This window comes from Limanda limanda, chromosome 5, assembly GCF_963576545.1.
Source record: "Limanda limanda chromosome 5, fLimLim1.1, whole genome shotgun sequence".
NCBI classification, from domain to species: domain Eukaryota; kingdom Metazoa; phylum Chordata; class Actinopteri; order Pleuronectiformes; family Pleuronectidae; genus Limanda; species Limanda limanda.
Window position 1 is genome coordinate 23,421,987 of NC_083640.1, and position 17,769 is coordinate 23,439,755.

A 17,769-nucleotide genomic window follows, 5' to 3' on the forward strand; every position below is an offset into this window, starting at 1 on the left:
TTGCACTGTGCCTGCGCTGCTGATGTAAAACCCTCAAATTTCCCCACTGTGGGACTAATAAAGGATTCTATCTATCTATCTTCTATCTATCTATCTATCTATCTATCTATCTATCTATCTATCTATCTATCTATCTATCTATCTATCTATCTATCTATCTATCTATCTATCTATCTATCTATCTATCTATCTATCTATCTATCTATCTATCTATCTATCTATCTATCTATCTATCTAATGTCAGACAAGACAGACTTTAACAGTTTGAGGTTTAAAAATAAACTCAGACACTGAAACTTTAAAAACCATGAAAGAAAGAATCAGTCAGAACAACAACTGGAAAAATCACAGATGTAAACGTGAAGGAAGATGGATCATAATGAATCTAAGAAGAATGAATCAAACTTTAAAACCAGAGAGCTTCAACTGGTTTATGATAAAAATACGACTTCTACTACTACTAATAATAATGATGGTAACAACAAGATAAACAATAATAAAGAGAAACCCACAGACAACTGCACCTTGTGGGCACGTTCCTCTTTAACTGTGTTCAGCAGTGCTTACTGAACAAGGTGTTTCATGGGGCTCAGACCCTGGCAGCCATCCACTTCAACAATCTTTTTTCAACAGCCAGCAATCTCGTGATGTTATGCTCAGTATAAAGCAGAACAGCAACGAAAAAAACCTAGTGCCTCTAAATTATTAATAATAATAATTACTTTTTTTATAGCAGTTATCTAAACAAGGTTAAAAAGTGCTTCACAGAACAAAATACAAGTGCAAAAAGAAGAATGAATTATAATAAAAGATTGAACATTACTCCAGAATAACAACATTTTTTTCCACTTTCAAATTTTCTGCAAATTTTGGTAAGAATTTGAGCATGTTAAACCCTCAAAAAGCCAATTAATTGGCCTGAATTTCCTCCCGAATACGTACATTCTGTTCTTGTTTGATGATGTTACAAGGAGAATTTAATGTTTTAGACCTGAATCAGTTTTGAGACACACTCCATCCAGAAGTTGGCAGTAATGCACCCGGCAGCTATTTGTCAACCAGGAGAAGTAGAAGTACTGTTGTTAGCCCGATATGCTAACATCCATTTGAACTTGAGGCTACTCGGCTAAATGCTTTCGGATCAACTCTTCTACTACACACGTGGTTTTGTTGCGTTTATAACATTTGTCAGCAGAAGAAAAGCAAGTCGCCATCTTCCGTATTCGGTCTCCGCTGCGTTCTCGGAGAAGTTAGTTGGCTAAAGCGTTCGAATGGAAATGTCAACAATCCTGAGTTTAAGACAGTTTATCAACGAGAGGTTACACACTGCTGCTGAAGACATATTTGGATGTTTTGAAGCGACTGTCGCAAAGTACGAGGATGAGATCGGTCGTCAGCGCAGACTGCTGGATGTAACTTTGAAACCTGTAGTAAAGCTGCAGAGAATAGGTCTGTATCACCTGAGTTAGCGAACTATACACCACACTTATAATCCCTGCTAGTCTAAACACATGGGCTCTTTTATCATGACTTCTGTCCATTGTCTCCTCCAGAGCTCCCACAGCGACATGTCTGTATCAAGGAAGAGTTTCCTGCTGACCTGCTGGAGAGGAACCCCAGTCCAGACCAAGAGGAGCCAGAACCTCCACAGATTAAGGAGCAGCAGGAGGAGCACTGCATCGGTGAGTCTCCTTTTGAAACCACATTTGAATTCACTCGATCTGGATTTTTGCTTGGATCCTCACCAAATTGCACACACTCATAACTTTCAGTAATCTATCATTTACATACTCCTGTCTATTGTCTCCTCTAGAGCTCCCAGAGCAACATTTTCTTAATGGGGAAGAGTTTCCATCTGACCAGCAGCTCTGGAACCTTGAGAGGAACCCCAGTCCAGACCAAGAGGAGCCAGAACCTCCACAGATTAAGGAGCAGCAGGAGGAGCACTGCTTCGGTCTGTCTCCTTTTGAAAACAACTTTTAAATTCAATCCATCTGGATTTTTGCTTGGATCTGCACCAAATTGCACACACTCATAACTTTCAGTAATCTATAATTTACCTACTTCTGTCTATTGTCTCCTCTAGAGCTCCCAGAGCAACATTTTCTGATTGAGGATGAGTTTCCATCTGACCAGCAGCTCTGGAACCTTGAGAGGAACCCTATTCTGGACCAAGAGAAGCCAGAACCTCCACAGATTAAAGAGGAGGAGGAGCACTGCATCGGTCTGGAAGTAGAGCAGCTTGTACTGAAGCAGGAGGATCAAGATAACCTTTTGTTGAATCCTACTTTCATGGAAAGTGACCACAGTGAACCAGAACCAAGTGACCACCAGCTCCTCTCCCACAGCTCAGCTCAGAGCCAAGATCTCAACGGAGGCAAGCATGGAAACTCAACATCAGTTAGTAATGCAGAGCAGACATCAGAAAAGGGACATCATGTCATCACAAGAGCAAAAGGGAGGACAAGTCCCAGTAACCTTGCATGTAGCACTACCATGTCAAAGATTGTGCCGAATATGTGCAAGAGTAAAAAGGGTTTCCAGTGTGACACTTGTGGAAAAGTCTTTAAGTGGAAGTCAGGATTAAGCAAACATCTTAAGGTGCACACAGGTGAGAAACAATATATTTGCAAAACCTGTGGAAAAAGTTTTTCTTACAAGTCAGCACTAGAAACGCATTTGCGAGTCCACACAGGGTCGAAACAGTTTTCTTGCGAAATGTGTGAAAAAAGTTTCACAACTAGCACAAAGTTGAAGATCCATGAGAGAACACACACGGGTCAGAAACCTTTTTTTTGCAAAACTTGTGGGAGAAGTTTTAGCCTGAGAAATACCCTGAAGCTCCACGAGAGAACACACACGGGCGAGAAACTGTTTACTTGCAAAACTTGTGGGAGAAGTTTTATGCGTGTAGATTACCTGCAGGTCCACGAGAGAACTCACACGGGCGAGAAACTTTTTTCTTGCAAAACTTGTGGGAGAAGTTTTAGCCTGAGAACTCCCCTGAAGAGACACGAGAGAACACACACCGGAGAGAAACCTTTTACTTGCAAAACTTGTGGGAGAAGTTTTATGCGTGTAGATTACCTGCAGGCCCACGAGAGAACGCACACGGGCGAGAAACCTTTTTCTTGCAAAACTTGTGGGAGAAGTTTTAGCCTGAGAACTACCCTGAAGAGACACGAGAGAACGCACACGGGCGAGAAACCTTTTTCTTGCAAGACTTGTGGGAGAAGTTTTAGCCAGAGAAATAACCTGCAGGTTCACGAGAGAACTCACACTGGCGAGCTTTATTTCAAATCTCAAGATGAATTTCCATCACACTAGCTAGCAGTTAACTTGTTTTCACGTGTTTCTAAATAAAATAAAAGTCGTAGCAACTTTGTTCTGCTTCTACAAAAAGAGATAAACATGATGCTTAGGGAGAAATGGTTTCCAAGGCAACAATGTAGAGAGGAGAAACAGTGGCACATTTAATAAAGTCTTGCTGGAATAACCAGAAGGGGGCAGTATAATACACAGGTGTGTGCTGGACACCGACAACCTCCCTTGTTGATTAAGCTCCTCTTCAGAGCTGGTTCAAGTTTGTCTTGGACCTTCTTTCTACAGCGGAACAACAAAGATTTCAACTCATTAAGGGAAATGGAGAAAGTGTTGTTTCAAATCGTCTCACAAAAGAAATAAGGGAATAATGTCACAGTGAAAATAAGATTAAAAACAGACGGAAACATAAGTTTCATAGAAATACATTTTCTTTATCCGATAAAAAATGTGTTACACTGAGTCACTTGATTTCTATGATTTGTGGAAATATGTTTGTATAGAAGTAAAACTGTTGATGCAGCATTATGTTTTTTTTTTGTCATGATCAGTGTGAAATAAAAAGTGATTTTCAAAGCAGTTGATTATGTTTCAGTTAACGATTTATGTTTTTTTAAAGGTTTAAACCATGGGAATTATATCTCACACTTAAATTAAAATGTATAACCTGTCTGCTCAGATTTTCTGTCGTAGTTCTGACATATTTGATAAGAAGAATCATGTTAAATATGTCACCTTATTTATTTCAGTTTTTACTGTAATATTAATCAATTTTACTAATAATTGACGGGTACATGAACTTACTGTCATACGTAATTGTTTATGGTATTTCACCTACAGATGGCGCCACAGCTGCGTGATAAATATGAACTACAACTCAGGGTCATGAGTCTGTAAAAAATATATTTTCTGAGGCACCTGTCTTTCAATGATTTAATGTGTTTTGATATAGACTTAAATGTTTCAGTTGTAAATATTAATATAAACAAAACATTTGGACGAATGTGGGACCTCAACTGATTCTTCTCTGTTCCCATAGCAACAGGGAGACACAGTGACAGGAAGGCATTACTTCACATACTGGAGTAACTGGTGCGTGTGGTTTTTTGCAAATTCCTGTTTATTTAACAACTTTCTTTTTGAGGACTCTCCTCTGCAGTGGTCGTGTGTGTGTGCGTCGGAGGGAAGAGAAAAACGAGTTGGAAGCCGACAGCAAATCAGAGGCAGGAAAGATGTCAAATAGAGGAGGAGGGAAATGAGTGAGAAGTCCTCTGATGAAGTGATGAAGACTGGAAACAAAGTGGAGCCTCCTTCCGTTTCTGACAAGAGGAAGAAATAAATCAAATGGAAGATATAGGAACCCAGGTCCACAATGACCTGAGGACAAGAGGACCGACCTCAGTGAGATGGACGAGTTGTTGAACCAAAAATCAAGACCCGAAATCTTCCTCCAGCGAATCAGAGCAGAGGAATGAATCCAAACAGACAGGAGGCAGGAAACAGAATTATGAGACTCAATAACAACACACTCTCATCAGTTGGATCTGGCTGCATGCAGCATTTATTTGTTCATGTTTCATACGTGGAAACAGTCAGCCTAACTCCGGAGGAGCTGGCTCTCAGCGGTAAGCTGCTGCTCACAGAGGAACTTTTATTTATTTGTAATCTTGTGCTAAAGACTTTTCTACAATTTAACAATTTTATTTAATTTCTGTTTACGATAAGTCTCATCATTGTTCGGCCTGGACTTCCTTTCATACCAGCTGTGGCTCTGGAGAGTGGTTTCCAGGACAACATCACAACAATCTAAGGAGAGCGGCACAACGGCTCCACTGCTGAATACACTGGTGGGTGCACAGTTTATCAGCTGATATCATATGTTTCTGTTACAGCAGCCCCCCCCCCCCTTTGTGTTTCTTTACTCTTCTGATAATATTCTGATTGCTTCTTTTCTCTGTTGTTATGTGTTGTATAATAACTTGTGCTGTGGGTGATGTTTCTCCTCCAGGTCCCAAACTCTTCAAGGAGCCCAGCACCAAGTCAAACAAGAAGATGATCCACAACGCCATCTCTCACTGCTGCATGGCCGGCAAAGTCAGCGAGCCCCAGAGGAACCAGATCCTAGAGGTACAGACTCACTTATGTGTATTCCATGAAATGTAGGGGGAAACTTAGCTGTTTGATCGATGAGTCTATCAACAATACATTAATAACATTAATTTACCATTTTCTTACTCCACGTTTACCAAGAGCTGGAGAAGTGTGAGTCCAACCACCTGATGATCCTGTTTCATGACGCCGGCTGTCAGTTCAGAGCGCTCTACAAGTACCACCCCAACACCGAGGAGAGCCAGAAGCTGACCAGCACCGGACCCAAGAGCATCAGCAAGAGCATGATCGACAAGCTGACACAACACTGACCTTCCTTTATCACACATATTCAGTTCTCATTTTGTAAAGACAGAAATCTATAGTTACACTGACATGAATGTGTTTGAAAGTACTAATGTTGCTGTTGTTTTCCAGATCAAAGTAAAAATCAGGTTGTGTGATGTTTTAGAACCTGTGTTGATCCTGATCCTCATCAATGACCTGATTATTTGTTCTTTTCTTTTCCACATGTGAGATGAAGGTGAAACAAACTGATTGTGTGTCCATGAACTCACCGAACAAGAGTCACTGAACAGACTTTACTGATGAAATGATCAATGACCTCAGAGCGTCAACATGTTCAACAGATCAACTACACTCTGGTTGGATTTACAGAGCATCAGTGATATGGGATGTTTGTCCTCATTGTATTTCCATATTTAGTGAACAGGCATATTGATCTGCTGCTGAGTAGGTATCTGTTCTTTTGATTTTCCTTATCTGAACTAGCAGTTCCATTGAAGAGTGTCCTGATCGAGTCCCTCTGAGGGTTTGTTCTGCAGCTCTCATCATCACATGTGTTTCTGATACATGTGATTATAAATTTTAATCTCTTATATATGTATAAAGCAATACAAATCTAATGTGTGAAGAGGCTGAAAGTGGAAATAAAGAATAAATCCAGTCTGTAATTTTGTCTTCATTCCAGGATCTCATTCAAAGGTGATGGAGACAAAAGTGAAATTAGTATTATTATTATGATTATGTCAGACTGTAGAACTTCATATTCATGTCAGACAAGACAGACTTTAACAGTTTGAGGTTTAAAAATAAACTCAGACACTGAAACTTTAAAAACCATGAAAGAAAGAATCAGTCAGAACAACAACTGGAAAAATCACAGATGTAAACGTGAAGGAAGATGGATCATAATGAATCTAAGAAGAATGAATCAAACTTTAAAACCAGAGAGCTTCAACTGGTTTATGATAAAAATACGACTTCTACTACTACTAATAATAATGATGGTAACAACAAGAACAACAATAATAAAGAGAAACCCACAGACAACTGCACCTTGTGGGCACGTTCCTCTTTAACTGTGTTCAGCAGTGCTTACTGAACAAGGTGTTTCATGGGGCTCAGACCCTGGCAGCCATCCACTTCATCAATCTTTTTTCAACAGCCGGCAATCTCGTGATGTTATGCTCAGTATAAAGCAGAACAGCAACGAAAAAAACCTAGTGCCTCTAAATTATTAATAATAATAATTACTTTTTTTATAGCAGTTATCTAAACAAGGTTAAAAAGTGCTTCACAGAACAAAATACAAGTGCAAAAAGAAGAATGAATTATAATAAAAGATTGAACATTACTCCAGAATAACAACATTTTTTTACCACTTTCAAATTTTCTGCAAATTTTGGTAAGAATTTGAGCATGTTAAAGCCTCAAAAAGCCAATTAATTGGCTTGAATTTCCTCCCGAATACGTACATTCTGTTCTTGTTTGATGATGTTACAAGGAGAATTTAATGTTTTAGACCTGAATCAGTTTTGAGACACACTCCATCCAGAAGTTGGCAGTAATGCACCCGGCAGCTATTTGTCAACCAGGAGAAGTAGAAGTACTGTTGTTAGCCCGATATGCTAACATCCAACAGAACATGATGCTACTCGGCTAAATGCTTTCGGATCAACTCTTCTACTACACACGTGGTTTTGTTGCGTTTATAACATTTGTCAGCAGAAGTAAAGCAAGTCGCCATCTTCTGTATTCGGTCTTCGCTTCGTTCTCGGAGAAGTTAGTTGGCTAAAGCGTTCGAATGGAAATGCCAACAATCCTGAGTTTCAGACAGTTTATCAACGAGAGGTTACACACTGCTGCTGAAGACATATTTGGATGTTTTGAAGCGACTGTCGCAAAGTACGAGGATGAGATCAGTCGTCAGCGCAGACTGCTGGATGTAACTTTGAAACCTGCAGTAAAGCTGCAGAGAATAGGTCTGTATCACCTGAGTTAGCGAACTATACACAACACTTATAATCCCTGCTAGTCTAAACACATGGGCTCTTTTATCATGACTTCTGTCCATTGTCTCCTCCAGAGCTCCCACAGCGACATGTCTGTATCAAGGAAGAGTTTCCTGCTGACCTGCTGGAGAGGAACCCCAGTCCAGACCAAGAGGAGCCAGAACCTCCACAGATTAAGGAGCAGCAGGAGGAACACTGCATCGGTCTGTCTCCTTTTGAAACCACATTTAAATTTTACTCGATTTTTTGCTTGGATCTGCCCCAAATTGCACACACTCATTACTATCATTAGTCTATAATTAACATACTTCTGTCTTTTGTCTCCTCTAGAGCTCCCAGAGCAACATTTTCTTAAGGAGGATGAGTTTCCATCTGACCAGCAGCTCTGGAACCTTGAGAGGAACCCCATTCTGGACCAAGAGAAGCCAGAACCTCCACAGATTAAAGAGGAGGAGGAGCACTGCATCGGTCTGGAAGTAGAGCAGCTTGTACTGAAGCAGGAGGATCAAGATAACCTTTTGTTGAATCCTACGTTCAAGGAAAGTGACCACAGTGAACCAGAGACAAGTGACCACCAGCTCCTCTCCCACAGCTCAGCTCAGAGCCAAGATCTCAACGGAGGCCTGTATGGAAACTCAAAATCAGTCGGAAAAGCAGAGCAGGCATCAGAAAAGGGACATCATGTCATCACAAGAGCAAAAGGGAGGACAAGTCCCAGTAACCTTGCATGTAGCGCTACCATGTCAAAGATTGTGCCGAATATCTGCAAGAGTAAAAAGGTTTTCCAGTGTGACACTTGTGGAAAAGTCTTTAAGTGGAAGTCAGGATTAAGCAAACATCTGAAGGTGCACACTGGTGAGAAACCATATCTTTGCAAAACCTGTGGAGAGAGATTTGGTTACAAGTCAGCACTAAAAACACATGTGAGAGTCCACACAGGGGAGAAACTGCATTCTTGCGAAATGTGTGAAAAAAGTTTCACAAGTAGCACAAATTTGAAGATCCATGAGAGAACACACACGGGCGAGAAACCTTTTTCTTGCAAAACTTGTGGGAGATGTTTTGCAACTAGAAATGTTCTCAAGATACACGAGAGAACACACACGGGCGAGAAACCTTTTTCTTGCAAAACTTGTGGGAGAAGTTTTAGCCAGAGAACTACCTTGCAGGACCACGTGAGAACGCACACGGGCGAGAAACCTTTTTCTTGCAAAACTTGTGGGAGAAGTTTTATTCAGAGGATTAACCTGAAGATCCACGAGAGAACACACACGGGCGAGAAACCTTTTTCTTGCAAAATTTGTGGGAGAAGTTTTAGCAATAGAAATACCCTGAAGAGGCACGAGAGAACGCACACTAGCAAGAAACCTTTTTCTTGCAAGACTTGTGGGACAAGTTTTACAACTAGAGTGAATCTGCAGGACCACAAGAGAACACACACGGGCGAGAAACCTTTTTCTTGCAAAACTTGTGGGAGAAGTTTTAAATCTAAATATAACCTGCAGGTTCACGAGAGAACGCACACGGGCGAGAAACCTTTTCCCTGCAAAACTTGTGGGAGAAGTTTTACAACTAGAATTCATCTGCAGGACCACGAGAGAACACACACCGGTGAAAAACCTTATTCTTGCAAAACTTGTGGGAGATGTTTTGCAACTAGATATGTTCTCAAGAGACACGAGAGAACACACACGGGCGAGAAACCTTTTTCTTGCAAAACTTGTGGGAAAAGTTTTAGCCTGAGAACTACCCTGAAGATACACGAGAGAACGCACACGGGCGAGAAACCTTTTTCTTGCAAGACTTGTGGGAGAAGTTTTAGCCAGAGAAATACCCTGAAGAGACACGAGAGAACGCACACGGGCGAGCTTTATTTCAAATCTCAAGATGAATTTCCATCACACTAGCTAGCAGTTAACTTGTTTTCACGTGTTTCTAAACCAAAAAAAGTCTCAGCAACTTTGTTCTGCTTCTACAAAAAGAGATAAACATGATGCTTAGGGAGAAATGGTTTCCAAGGCAACAATGTAGAGAGGAGAAACAGTGGCACATTTAATAAAGTCTTGCTGGAATAACCAGAAGGGGGCAGTATAATACACAGGTGTGTGCTGGACACCGACAACCTCCCTTGTTGATAAAGCTCCTCTTCAGAGCTGTTTCAAGTTTGTCTTGGACCTTCTTTCTACAGCGGAACAACAAAGATTTCAACTCATTAAGGGAAATGGAGAAAGTGTTGTTTAAAATCTTCTCACAAAAGAAATAAGGGAATAATGTCACAGTGAAAATAAGATTAAAAACAGACGGAAACATAAGTTTCATAGAAATACATTTTCTTTATCCGATAAAAATGTGTTACACTGAGTCACTTGATTTCTATGATTTGTGGAAATATGTTTGTATAGAAGTAAAACTGTTGATGCAGCATTGTGTTTTTTTTTTTGTCATGATCAGTGTGAAATAAAAAGTGATTTTCAAAGCAGTTGATTATGTTTCAGTTAACGATTTATGTTTTTTTAAAGGTTTAAACCATGGGAATTATATCTCACACTTAAATTAAAATGTATAACCTGTCTGCTCAGTTTTTCTGTCGTAGTTCTGACATATTTGATATGAAGAATCACGTTAAATATGTCACCTTATTTATTTCAGTTTTTACTGTAATATTAATCAATTTTACTAATAACTGACGAGTACATGCACTTACTGTTACACGTAATTGTTTATGGTATTTCACCTACAGATGGCGCCACAGCTGCGTGATGAATATGAACTACAACTCAGGGTCATGAGTCTGTAAAAAATATATTTTCTGAGGCACCTGTCTTTCAATGATTTAATGTGTTTTGATACAGACTTAAATGTTTCAGTTGTAAATATTAATATAGACATAACATTTGGACAAATGTGGGGCCTCAGCTGATTCTTCTCTGTTATTCCCATAGCAACAGGGAGACACAGAGACAGAAGGGCTGTCACTTCACATACTTGTGCGTGTTTTTTTTTTCAAATTCTTATTTATTTAACAACTTTCTTTCTGAGGACTCTCCTCTGCAGTGGTCGTGTGTGTGTGCGTCGGAAAGAAGAGAGAAACGAGTTGGAAGCCGACAGCAATTCAGAGGCAGGAAAGATGTCAAATGGAGGAGGAGGGAAATGAGAGTGAGAAGTTCTCTGATGAAGTGATGAAGACTGGAAACAAAGTGGAGCCTCCTTCCAATTCTGACAAGAGGAAGAAACAAATCAAATGGAAGATATAGGAACCCAGGCCCACAAGGACATGAGGACAAGAGGACCGACCTCAGTGAGATGGACGAGTTGTTGAACCAAAAATCAAGACCAGAAATCTTCCTCCAGCGAATCAGAGCAGTGGAATGAATCCAAACAGACAGGAGGCAGGAAACAGAATTATGAGACTCAATAACAACACACTCTCATCAGTTGGATCTGGCTGCATGCAGCATTTATTTGTTCATGTTTCATAAGTGGAAACAGTCAGCCTAACTCGGAGGAGCTGGCTCTCAGCGGTAAGCTGCTGCTCACAGAGGAACTTTAATTTATTTGTAATCTTGTGCTAAAGACTTTTCTACAATTTCACAACTTTAATTAATTTCTGTTTACGATAAGTCTCATCATTGTTCGGCCTGGACTTCCTTTCATACCAGCTGTGGCTCTGGAGAGTGGTTTCCAGGACAACATCACAAAAGTCTAACTTCAGAACGACAGCGGCACAACGGCTCCACTGCTGAATACACTGGTGAGTGCACAGTTTATCAGCTGATATCATATGTTCCTGTTACAGCAGCCCCCCCCCCCTTTGTGTTTCTTCACTCTTCTGATAATATTCTGATTGCTTCTTTTCTCTGTTATGTGTTGTATAATAACTTGTGCTGTGGGTGATGTTTCTCCTCCAGGTCCCAAACTGTTCAAGGAGCCTAGCACCAAGTCAAACAAGAAGATGATCCACAACGCCATCTCTCACTGCTGCCTGGCCGGCAAAGTCAGCGAGCCCCAGAGGAACCAGATCCTAGAGGTACAGACTCACTTATGTGTATTCCATGAAATGTAGGGGGAAACTTAGCTGTTTGATCGATGAGTCTATCAATAAAATTATTAATTTACCATTTTCTTACTCCACGTTTACCAAGAGCTGGAGAAGTGCGAGTCCAACCACCTGATGATCCTGTTTCATGACGCCGGCTGTCAGTTCAGAGCGCTCTACAAGTACCACCCCAACACCGAGGAGAGCCAGAAGCTGACCGGCACCGGACCCAAGAGCATCAGCAAGAGCATGATCGACAAGCTGTACAAGTACAGCTCCAACAGGAAGCAGTACACCGTCCATCCTGCCAAGAATGTGTCAGTGAGCCTGGACCATCCAGAACCACCTGTGGCAGGTCAAGAGGAGTGTATAGCAGGAGGTTGTGTTAGAAGCACCAGACACAGAAGAGGGCGGCGCTGCAGCTTGATGTTGGTTGGAAAGAAGAAGAAGAAGCACAATGTCCCTTTGGGAATATCATCAACCAGAAGAGCCCCTTGTCTCCGCCCCTCCGAATCTACACACTCATCCAGCATCAGGATCCGTCCTCTGAGGAAGTTTGAGGAAGTTACAGCAGCTGTGTCACAGGTCAGAGGTCGACTACAGGACATTCCGAGTGAGACAGAGACAGGGATTTTACAGATTGTGTCTCAAGTGGACTGCCACAACCAGAGCCACAGACCAGAGCTGACTTCTTAAGATATTCACAGGAAATCACACTGGATCCAAACACAGCATACAGACGTCTGTTATTATCTGAGGGAAACAGAAAAGTAAGCTGGATGAGTGAAGAACAGTCTTATTCTGATCACCCAGACAGATTCACTGGTTGGTGTCAGGTCCTGAGTAAAGAGAGTCTGACTGGACGTTGTTACTGGGAGGTGGAGGTGAGAGGAGTTGGTGTAGCAGTCACATACAAGAATATCAGAAGAGCAGGAAACTCACTTGAATGTATATTTGGTTACAATGATAAATCTTGGTCGTTATATTGTGATAGAAACAGTTATAGCTTTCGTTACAACAGCATCAAGACTCCAGTGTCAGATCCTGTGTCCTCCAGAGTAGGAGTGTACCTGGATCACAGTGCAGGTGTTCTGTCCTTCTACAGCGTCTCTGACACCATGACTCTCCTCCACAGAGTCCAGACCACATTCCATCAGCCTCTCTATGCTGGAGTTGGGCTTTATTGGTCTGGATCCACAGCTGAGTTGTCTAAATTAAAACAGACTACAGTCATTAAAGAAGTGATTTAGATTCTGTGTGTAAATCTTAAACTTCTTTTGTCTCCATGTTTGTTGATCAAAGTTCGTCGTGTTGACATTTCTGCTCCGCACATAGATCAGCTGTCAATCAAACACTGACCTTCCTTTATTCCACATGTTTAGTTCTCACTTTGTAAAGACAGAAATCTATAATTACACTGACATGAATGTGTTTGAAAGAACTAATATTGCTGTTGTTTTCTAAATCAAAGTAGAAATCAGGTTGTGTGATGTTTTAGAACCTGTGTTGATCCTGATCCTCATCAATGAGCTGATTATTTGTTCTTTTCTTTTCCACATGTGAGATGGAGGTGAAATAAACTGACTGTGTGTCCATGAACTCACTGAACAAGAGTCATTGAACAGACTTTAATGATGAAATGATCCACAACCTCAGAGCGTCAACATGACTAGCAGACCAACTGCACTCTGGTTGAATTTACAGAGCATCAGTGTTATGGGATGTCTGTCCTCATTTGTTTACATATTTAGTGAACGGGCATATTGATCTGCTGCTGCGTAGGTTTCTATTCTTTTAGATTTTCCTGATCTGAACTAGCAGTTCCATTGGAGAGTGTCCTGATCGAGTCCCTCTGAGGGTTTGTTCTGCAGATCTCATCACATGTGTTTTTTATACATGTGATTATACATTTAAATCTCTTATATATGTATAAAGCAATACAAATCTAATGTGTGAAGAAGCTGAAAGTTGAAATAAAGACTAAATCCAGTCTGTTCTTTTGTCTTCAATCCAGGATCTCATTAAAGGTGATGGAGACAAAGTGAAACTATTATTATTATCATGATTATTTCAGACTGTAGAACTTCATATTCATGTCAGACAACAGAGACTTTAGCAGTTTGAGGTTTGAAAATAAACTCAGACGCTGAAACTGTAAAAACCATGAAAGAAAGAATCAGTCAGAACAACAACAACTGGAAAAATCACAGATCTAAACGTGAAGGAAGATGGATCATAATGAATCTAAGAAGAATGAATCAAACTTTAAAACCAGACAGCTTCAACTGGTTTATAATAAGAATATGACTACTACTACTACTACTTATAATGATGATAACAACAAGAACAATAATAATGAAGAGAAACCCAGACACCTGCACCTTGTGGGCACGTTCCTCTTTAACTATGTTCAGCAGTGCAGACTGAACAAGGTGTTTCATGGGGCTCAGAACCAGGCAGCCACTTCATCAATCGCATTTCAACGGGCAGCCATCTTGTGATGTTGTCTAGAATGATTACCACTTATCCCATGCCTCGGGATATTAATATTTAAATAAAAGCTCTGTAATTCTGCTCAGTATGAAGCAGAACAGCAACGAAACAAACGTAGTGCTTTAATATTATTAATAATATTTATTACTTTTTTGTATAGCAGTTATCTAAACAAGGTTACAAAGTCCTTCACAAAAATAAAAAATTAAATGCAAATGTAAGAATGAATTATAATAAAAGATTGAAAATTACTCCAGAACACGTACATTTTCATCACTTTCAAATTTTGTTTTGGTAAGAATTTGAGCATGTTAAAGCCTAAAAAAGCCAATTAATTTGCCTGAATTTCTTCCAGAATACGTACATGCAGAGCTTATTATTATAAAGACTCAAAAGCAACTCTAGTCTGAGAATTTCATTATTTCAAATCTCAAGATGAATTTCCATCACATCTGTTAGTTAACAAAAATATGCTCAAACTCTTGGATATCACCATGAAACTGGGTGATAGGATGTGGTATGGGTCAGAAAAGAACTGATTACACTTTTGTGCATATACAGGAATTATTTTCACTTTCTTTAGTACATTACTGTTTTCATATCTCTAATAGATTCCGGAGTTACACGGAGGATTTAATGTTTTAGACCTGAATCTGTTTTGAGACACACTCCATCCAGAAGGTGGCAGTAAAGCACCCAGAAGCTGTTCGTCAACCATTATTCGGAGAAGAAGAAGTACTGTTGTTAAACCTGCCATGCTAACATCCAACGGTACATGATGCTACTCGGCTAAATGCTTTCGGATCAACTCTTCTACTACACACGTGGTTTTGTTTCTTTTGTAACATTTGTCAGCAGAAGTAAAGCAAGTCGCCATCTTCCGTATTCGGTCTTCGCTTCGTTCTCGGAGAAGTTAGTTGACTAAAGTGTTCGAATGGAAATGTCTTCACTCCTGAGTTTCAGACAGTTTATCAACGAGAGGTTACACACTGCTGCTGAAGACATATTTGGATGTTTTGAAGCGACTGTCGCAAAGTACGAGGATGAGATCGGTCGTCAGCGCAGACTGCTGGATGTAACTTTGAAACCTGTAGTAAAGCTGCAGAGAATAGGTCTGTATCACCTGAGTTAGCGAACTATACACCACACTTATAATCCCTGCTAGTCTAAACACATGGGCTCTTTTATCATGACTTCTGTCCATTGTCTCCTCCAGAGCTCCCACAGCGACATGTCTGTGTAAAGGAAGAGTTTCCTGCTGACCTGCTGGAGAGGAACCCCAGTCCAGACCAAGAGGAGCCAGAACCTCCACAGATTAAGGAGCAGCAGGAGGAGCACTGCATCGGTGTCTCCTTTTGAAACCACATTTGAATTCACTCGATCTGGATTTTTGCTTGGATCCTCACCAAATTGCACACACTCATAACTTTCAGTAATCTATCATTTACATACTCCTGTCTATTGTCTCCTCTAGAGCTCCCAGAGCAACATTTTCTTAATGGGGAAGAGTTTCCATCTGACCAGCAGCTCTGGAACCTTGAGAGGAACCCCAGTCTGGACCAAGAGGAGCCAGAACCTCCACAGATTAAAGAGGAGGAGGAGCACTGCATCGGTCTGGAAGTAGAGCAGCTTGTACTGAAGCAGGAGGATCAAGATAATCTTTTGTTGAATCCTACGTTCAAGGAAAGTGACCACAGTGAACCAGAACCAAGTGACCACCAGCTCCTCTCCCACAGCTCAGCTCAGAGTCAAGATCTCAACGGACGCCAGTATGGAAACTCAAAATCAGTCGGAAAAGCAGAGCAGGCATCAGAAAAGGGACATTATGTCATCACAAGAGCAAAAGGGAGGACAAGTCCCAGTAACCTTGCATGTAGCATTACCATGTCAAAGATTGTGCCGAATATGTGCAAGAGTAAAAAGGGTTTCCAGTGTGACACTTGTGGAAAAGTCTTTAAGTCGAAGTCACGATTAAACAGACATCTGAGGGTGCACACAGGTGAGAAACCGTATCTTTGCAAAACCTGTGGAAAGAGATTTGGTTACAAGTCAGCACTAAAAACACATTTTAGAGTCCACACAGGGGAGAAACTGCATTCTTGCCAAAGGTGTGAAAAAAGTTTCACAACTAGCACAAATTTGAAAATCCACGAGAGAACGCACACGGGCGAGAAGCCTTTTACTTGCAAAACTTGTTGGAGAAGTTTTACAACTAGAGTGAATCTGCAGGTCCACGAGAGAACACACACGGGCGAGAAACCTTTTTCTTGCAAAACTTGTGGGAGACGTTTTAAATCTAAATATAACCTGAAGATCCATGAGAGAACGCACACAGGTGAGAAACCTTTTACTTGCAAAACTTGTGGGAGAAGTTTTACAACAAGAATGAATCTGCAGGTCCACGAGAGAATACACACGGGTGAGAAACCTTTTTCTTGCAAAACTTGTGGGAAAAGTTTTAGTGTCAGAAATACCCTGAAGAAACATGAGAGTTCGCACACGGGCCAGGAACCTTTTTCTTGCAAAACCTGTGGGAAACGTTTTACACGTGGATGTAGGTTGAAAGTCCACATGAGAAGCCATAAAGGGGAGGAGTCATATCCCTGTACAACTTGTGGGGAAAGATATGTCAGCAAATCCCTTCTAAAAAAACATTTGATCAACCACACATAGCAAATGAGATATTTTTGTAAAATGTTGGAAAGATCTCTGACTTGCAAGTTTATACATAGTCCAAAGGAGAATACATCCAGTTGAGAAGCCAAACCATGGCAACACGAGAGGGATAATATTTGCTCAAGCGTTGTCAAAGAAGTTGTAACTTATTTATTAATTAATTAATTAGTGATACAACAGTTAGCAAAAACCACACTGGAAATGTTTCCAGGGGACAAAAAAGTGATGAACCTTGTTGTAGTTCAATGCTTTATGAAGTTCCATCACCACTCATGAGTAGCAGATTTCAATAACTTCACAAAGCATTGAACTAAATCCAGGTTCATCACTTACATCAACACAAGAGAGATTGTCTACATTAACATTACATCTCTGTAACTGAATGTGGAAAATATCCCATTGAGGAGACGTCACAATATCTTTGATGCAGTACATGGTCAACAACATTTGCTGAAGTACCCACATTTCTGTTCTTCATGTGACTGTTATTGATATTTACATCTGTAAAGGAGGTGATGCTTTCGCCCATGTCTCTTTGTTTATTCATTTATCAGCAATTTATACCAAATGGTGCAGGAAGGGGACGGGGGTGAGAGACATTGATTGGGTTAAAGTGGCAGATCCATGATATGTTATTATCACTGAACGTTGAGAGATGTTGTCAATGTTTCAGGAAAGACTGTGGATGAAGATATAAAAATCTGACATTTGTGGTACAGAGATTTATAAGAACACAGTATGTGGTGTAGATTATCAGATGACTTCCCTTTTTCTTTTCTTTTTCTATTACAAAGAAGAAAATATGTTGTGAATGTGTACACAGTCCTAAATGACCTCAAT

At 40.5% G+C, this 17,769-nt stretch overlaps 1 protein-coding gene across 3 annotated transcripts; it reads left to right on the top strand.

Moving 5' to 3' along the window:
- The first annotated feature begins 8,092 nt into the window (after positions 1-8,092).
- Positions 8,093-17,769, top strand: LOC133001496 (oocyte zinc finger protein XlCOF6-like). 3 transcript variants are annotated; one of them, XM_061071087.1, is made up of 2 exons: positions 8,093-9,591; positions 16,170-17,769. In XM_061071087.1, the coding sequence occupies exons 1-2, from the start codon at positions 8,465-8,467 to the stop codon at positions 16,924-16,926; spliced, it is 1,884 nt and encodes a 627-aa protein (XP_060927070.1). In that variant the 5' UTR covers positions 8,093-8,464; the 3' UTR covers positions 16,927-17,769. The 3 variants fall into 3 exon arrangements, with proteins under 3 accessions (XP_060927070.1, XP_060927069.1, XP_060927068.1); XM_061071086.1 differs by having other exon boundaries at positions 8,093-9,587; positions 16,253-17,769; XM_061071085.1 differs by lacking the exon at positions 8,093-9,591 and adding an exon at positions 15,009-15,365 and having other exon boundaries at positions 15,470-17,769.

What these genes read in the sequence shown, in the direction of transcription:
- LOC133001496 (XM_061071087.1), top strand. Translation starts at nt 8,465, where the DNA reads ATGTCAAAGATTGTGCCGAATATCTGCAAGAGTAAAAAGGTTTTCCAG. An exon ending in GAGAGAACGCACACGGGCGA is followed by an intron (nt 9,592 to 16,169) that starts GCTTTATTTCAA and finishes TATGTGCAAGAG; the next exon opens with TAAAAAGGGTTTCCAGTGTG.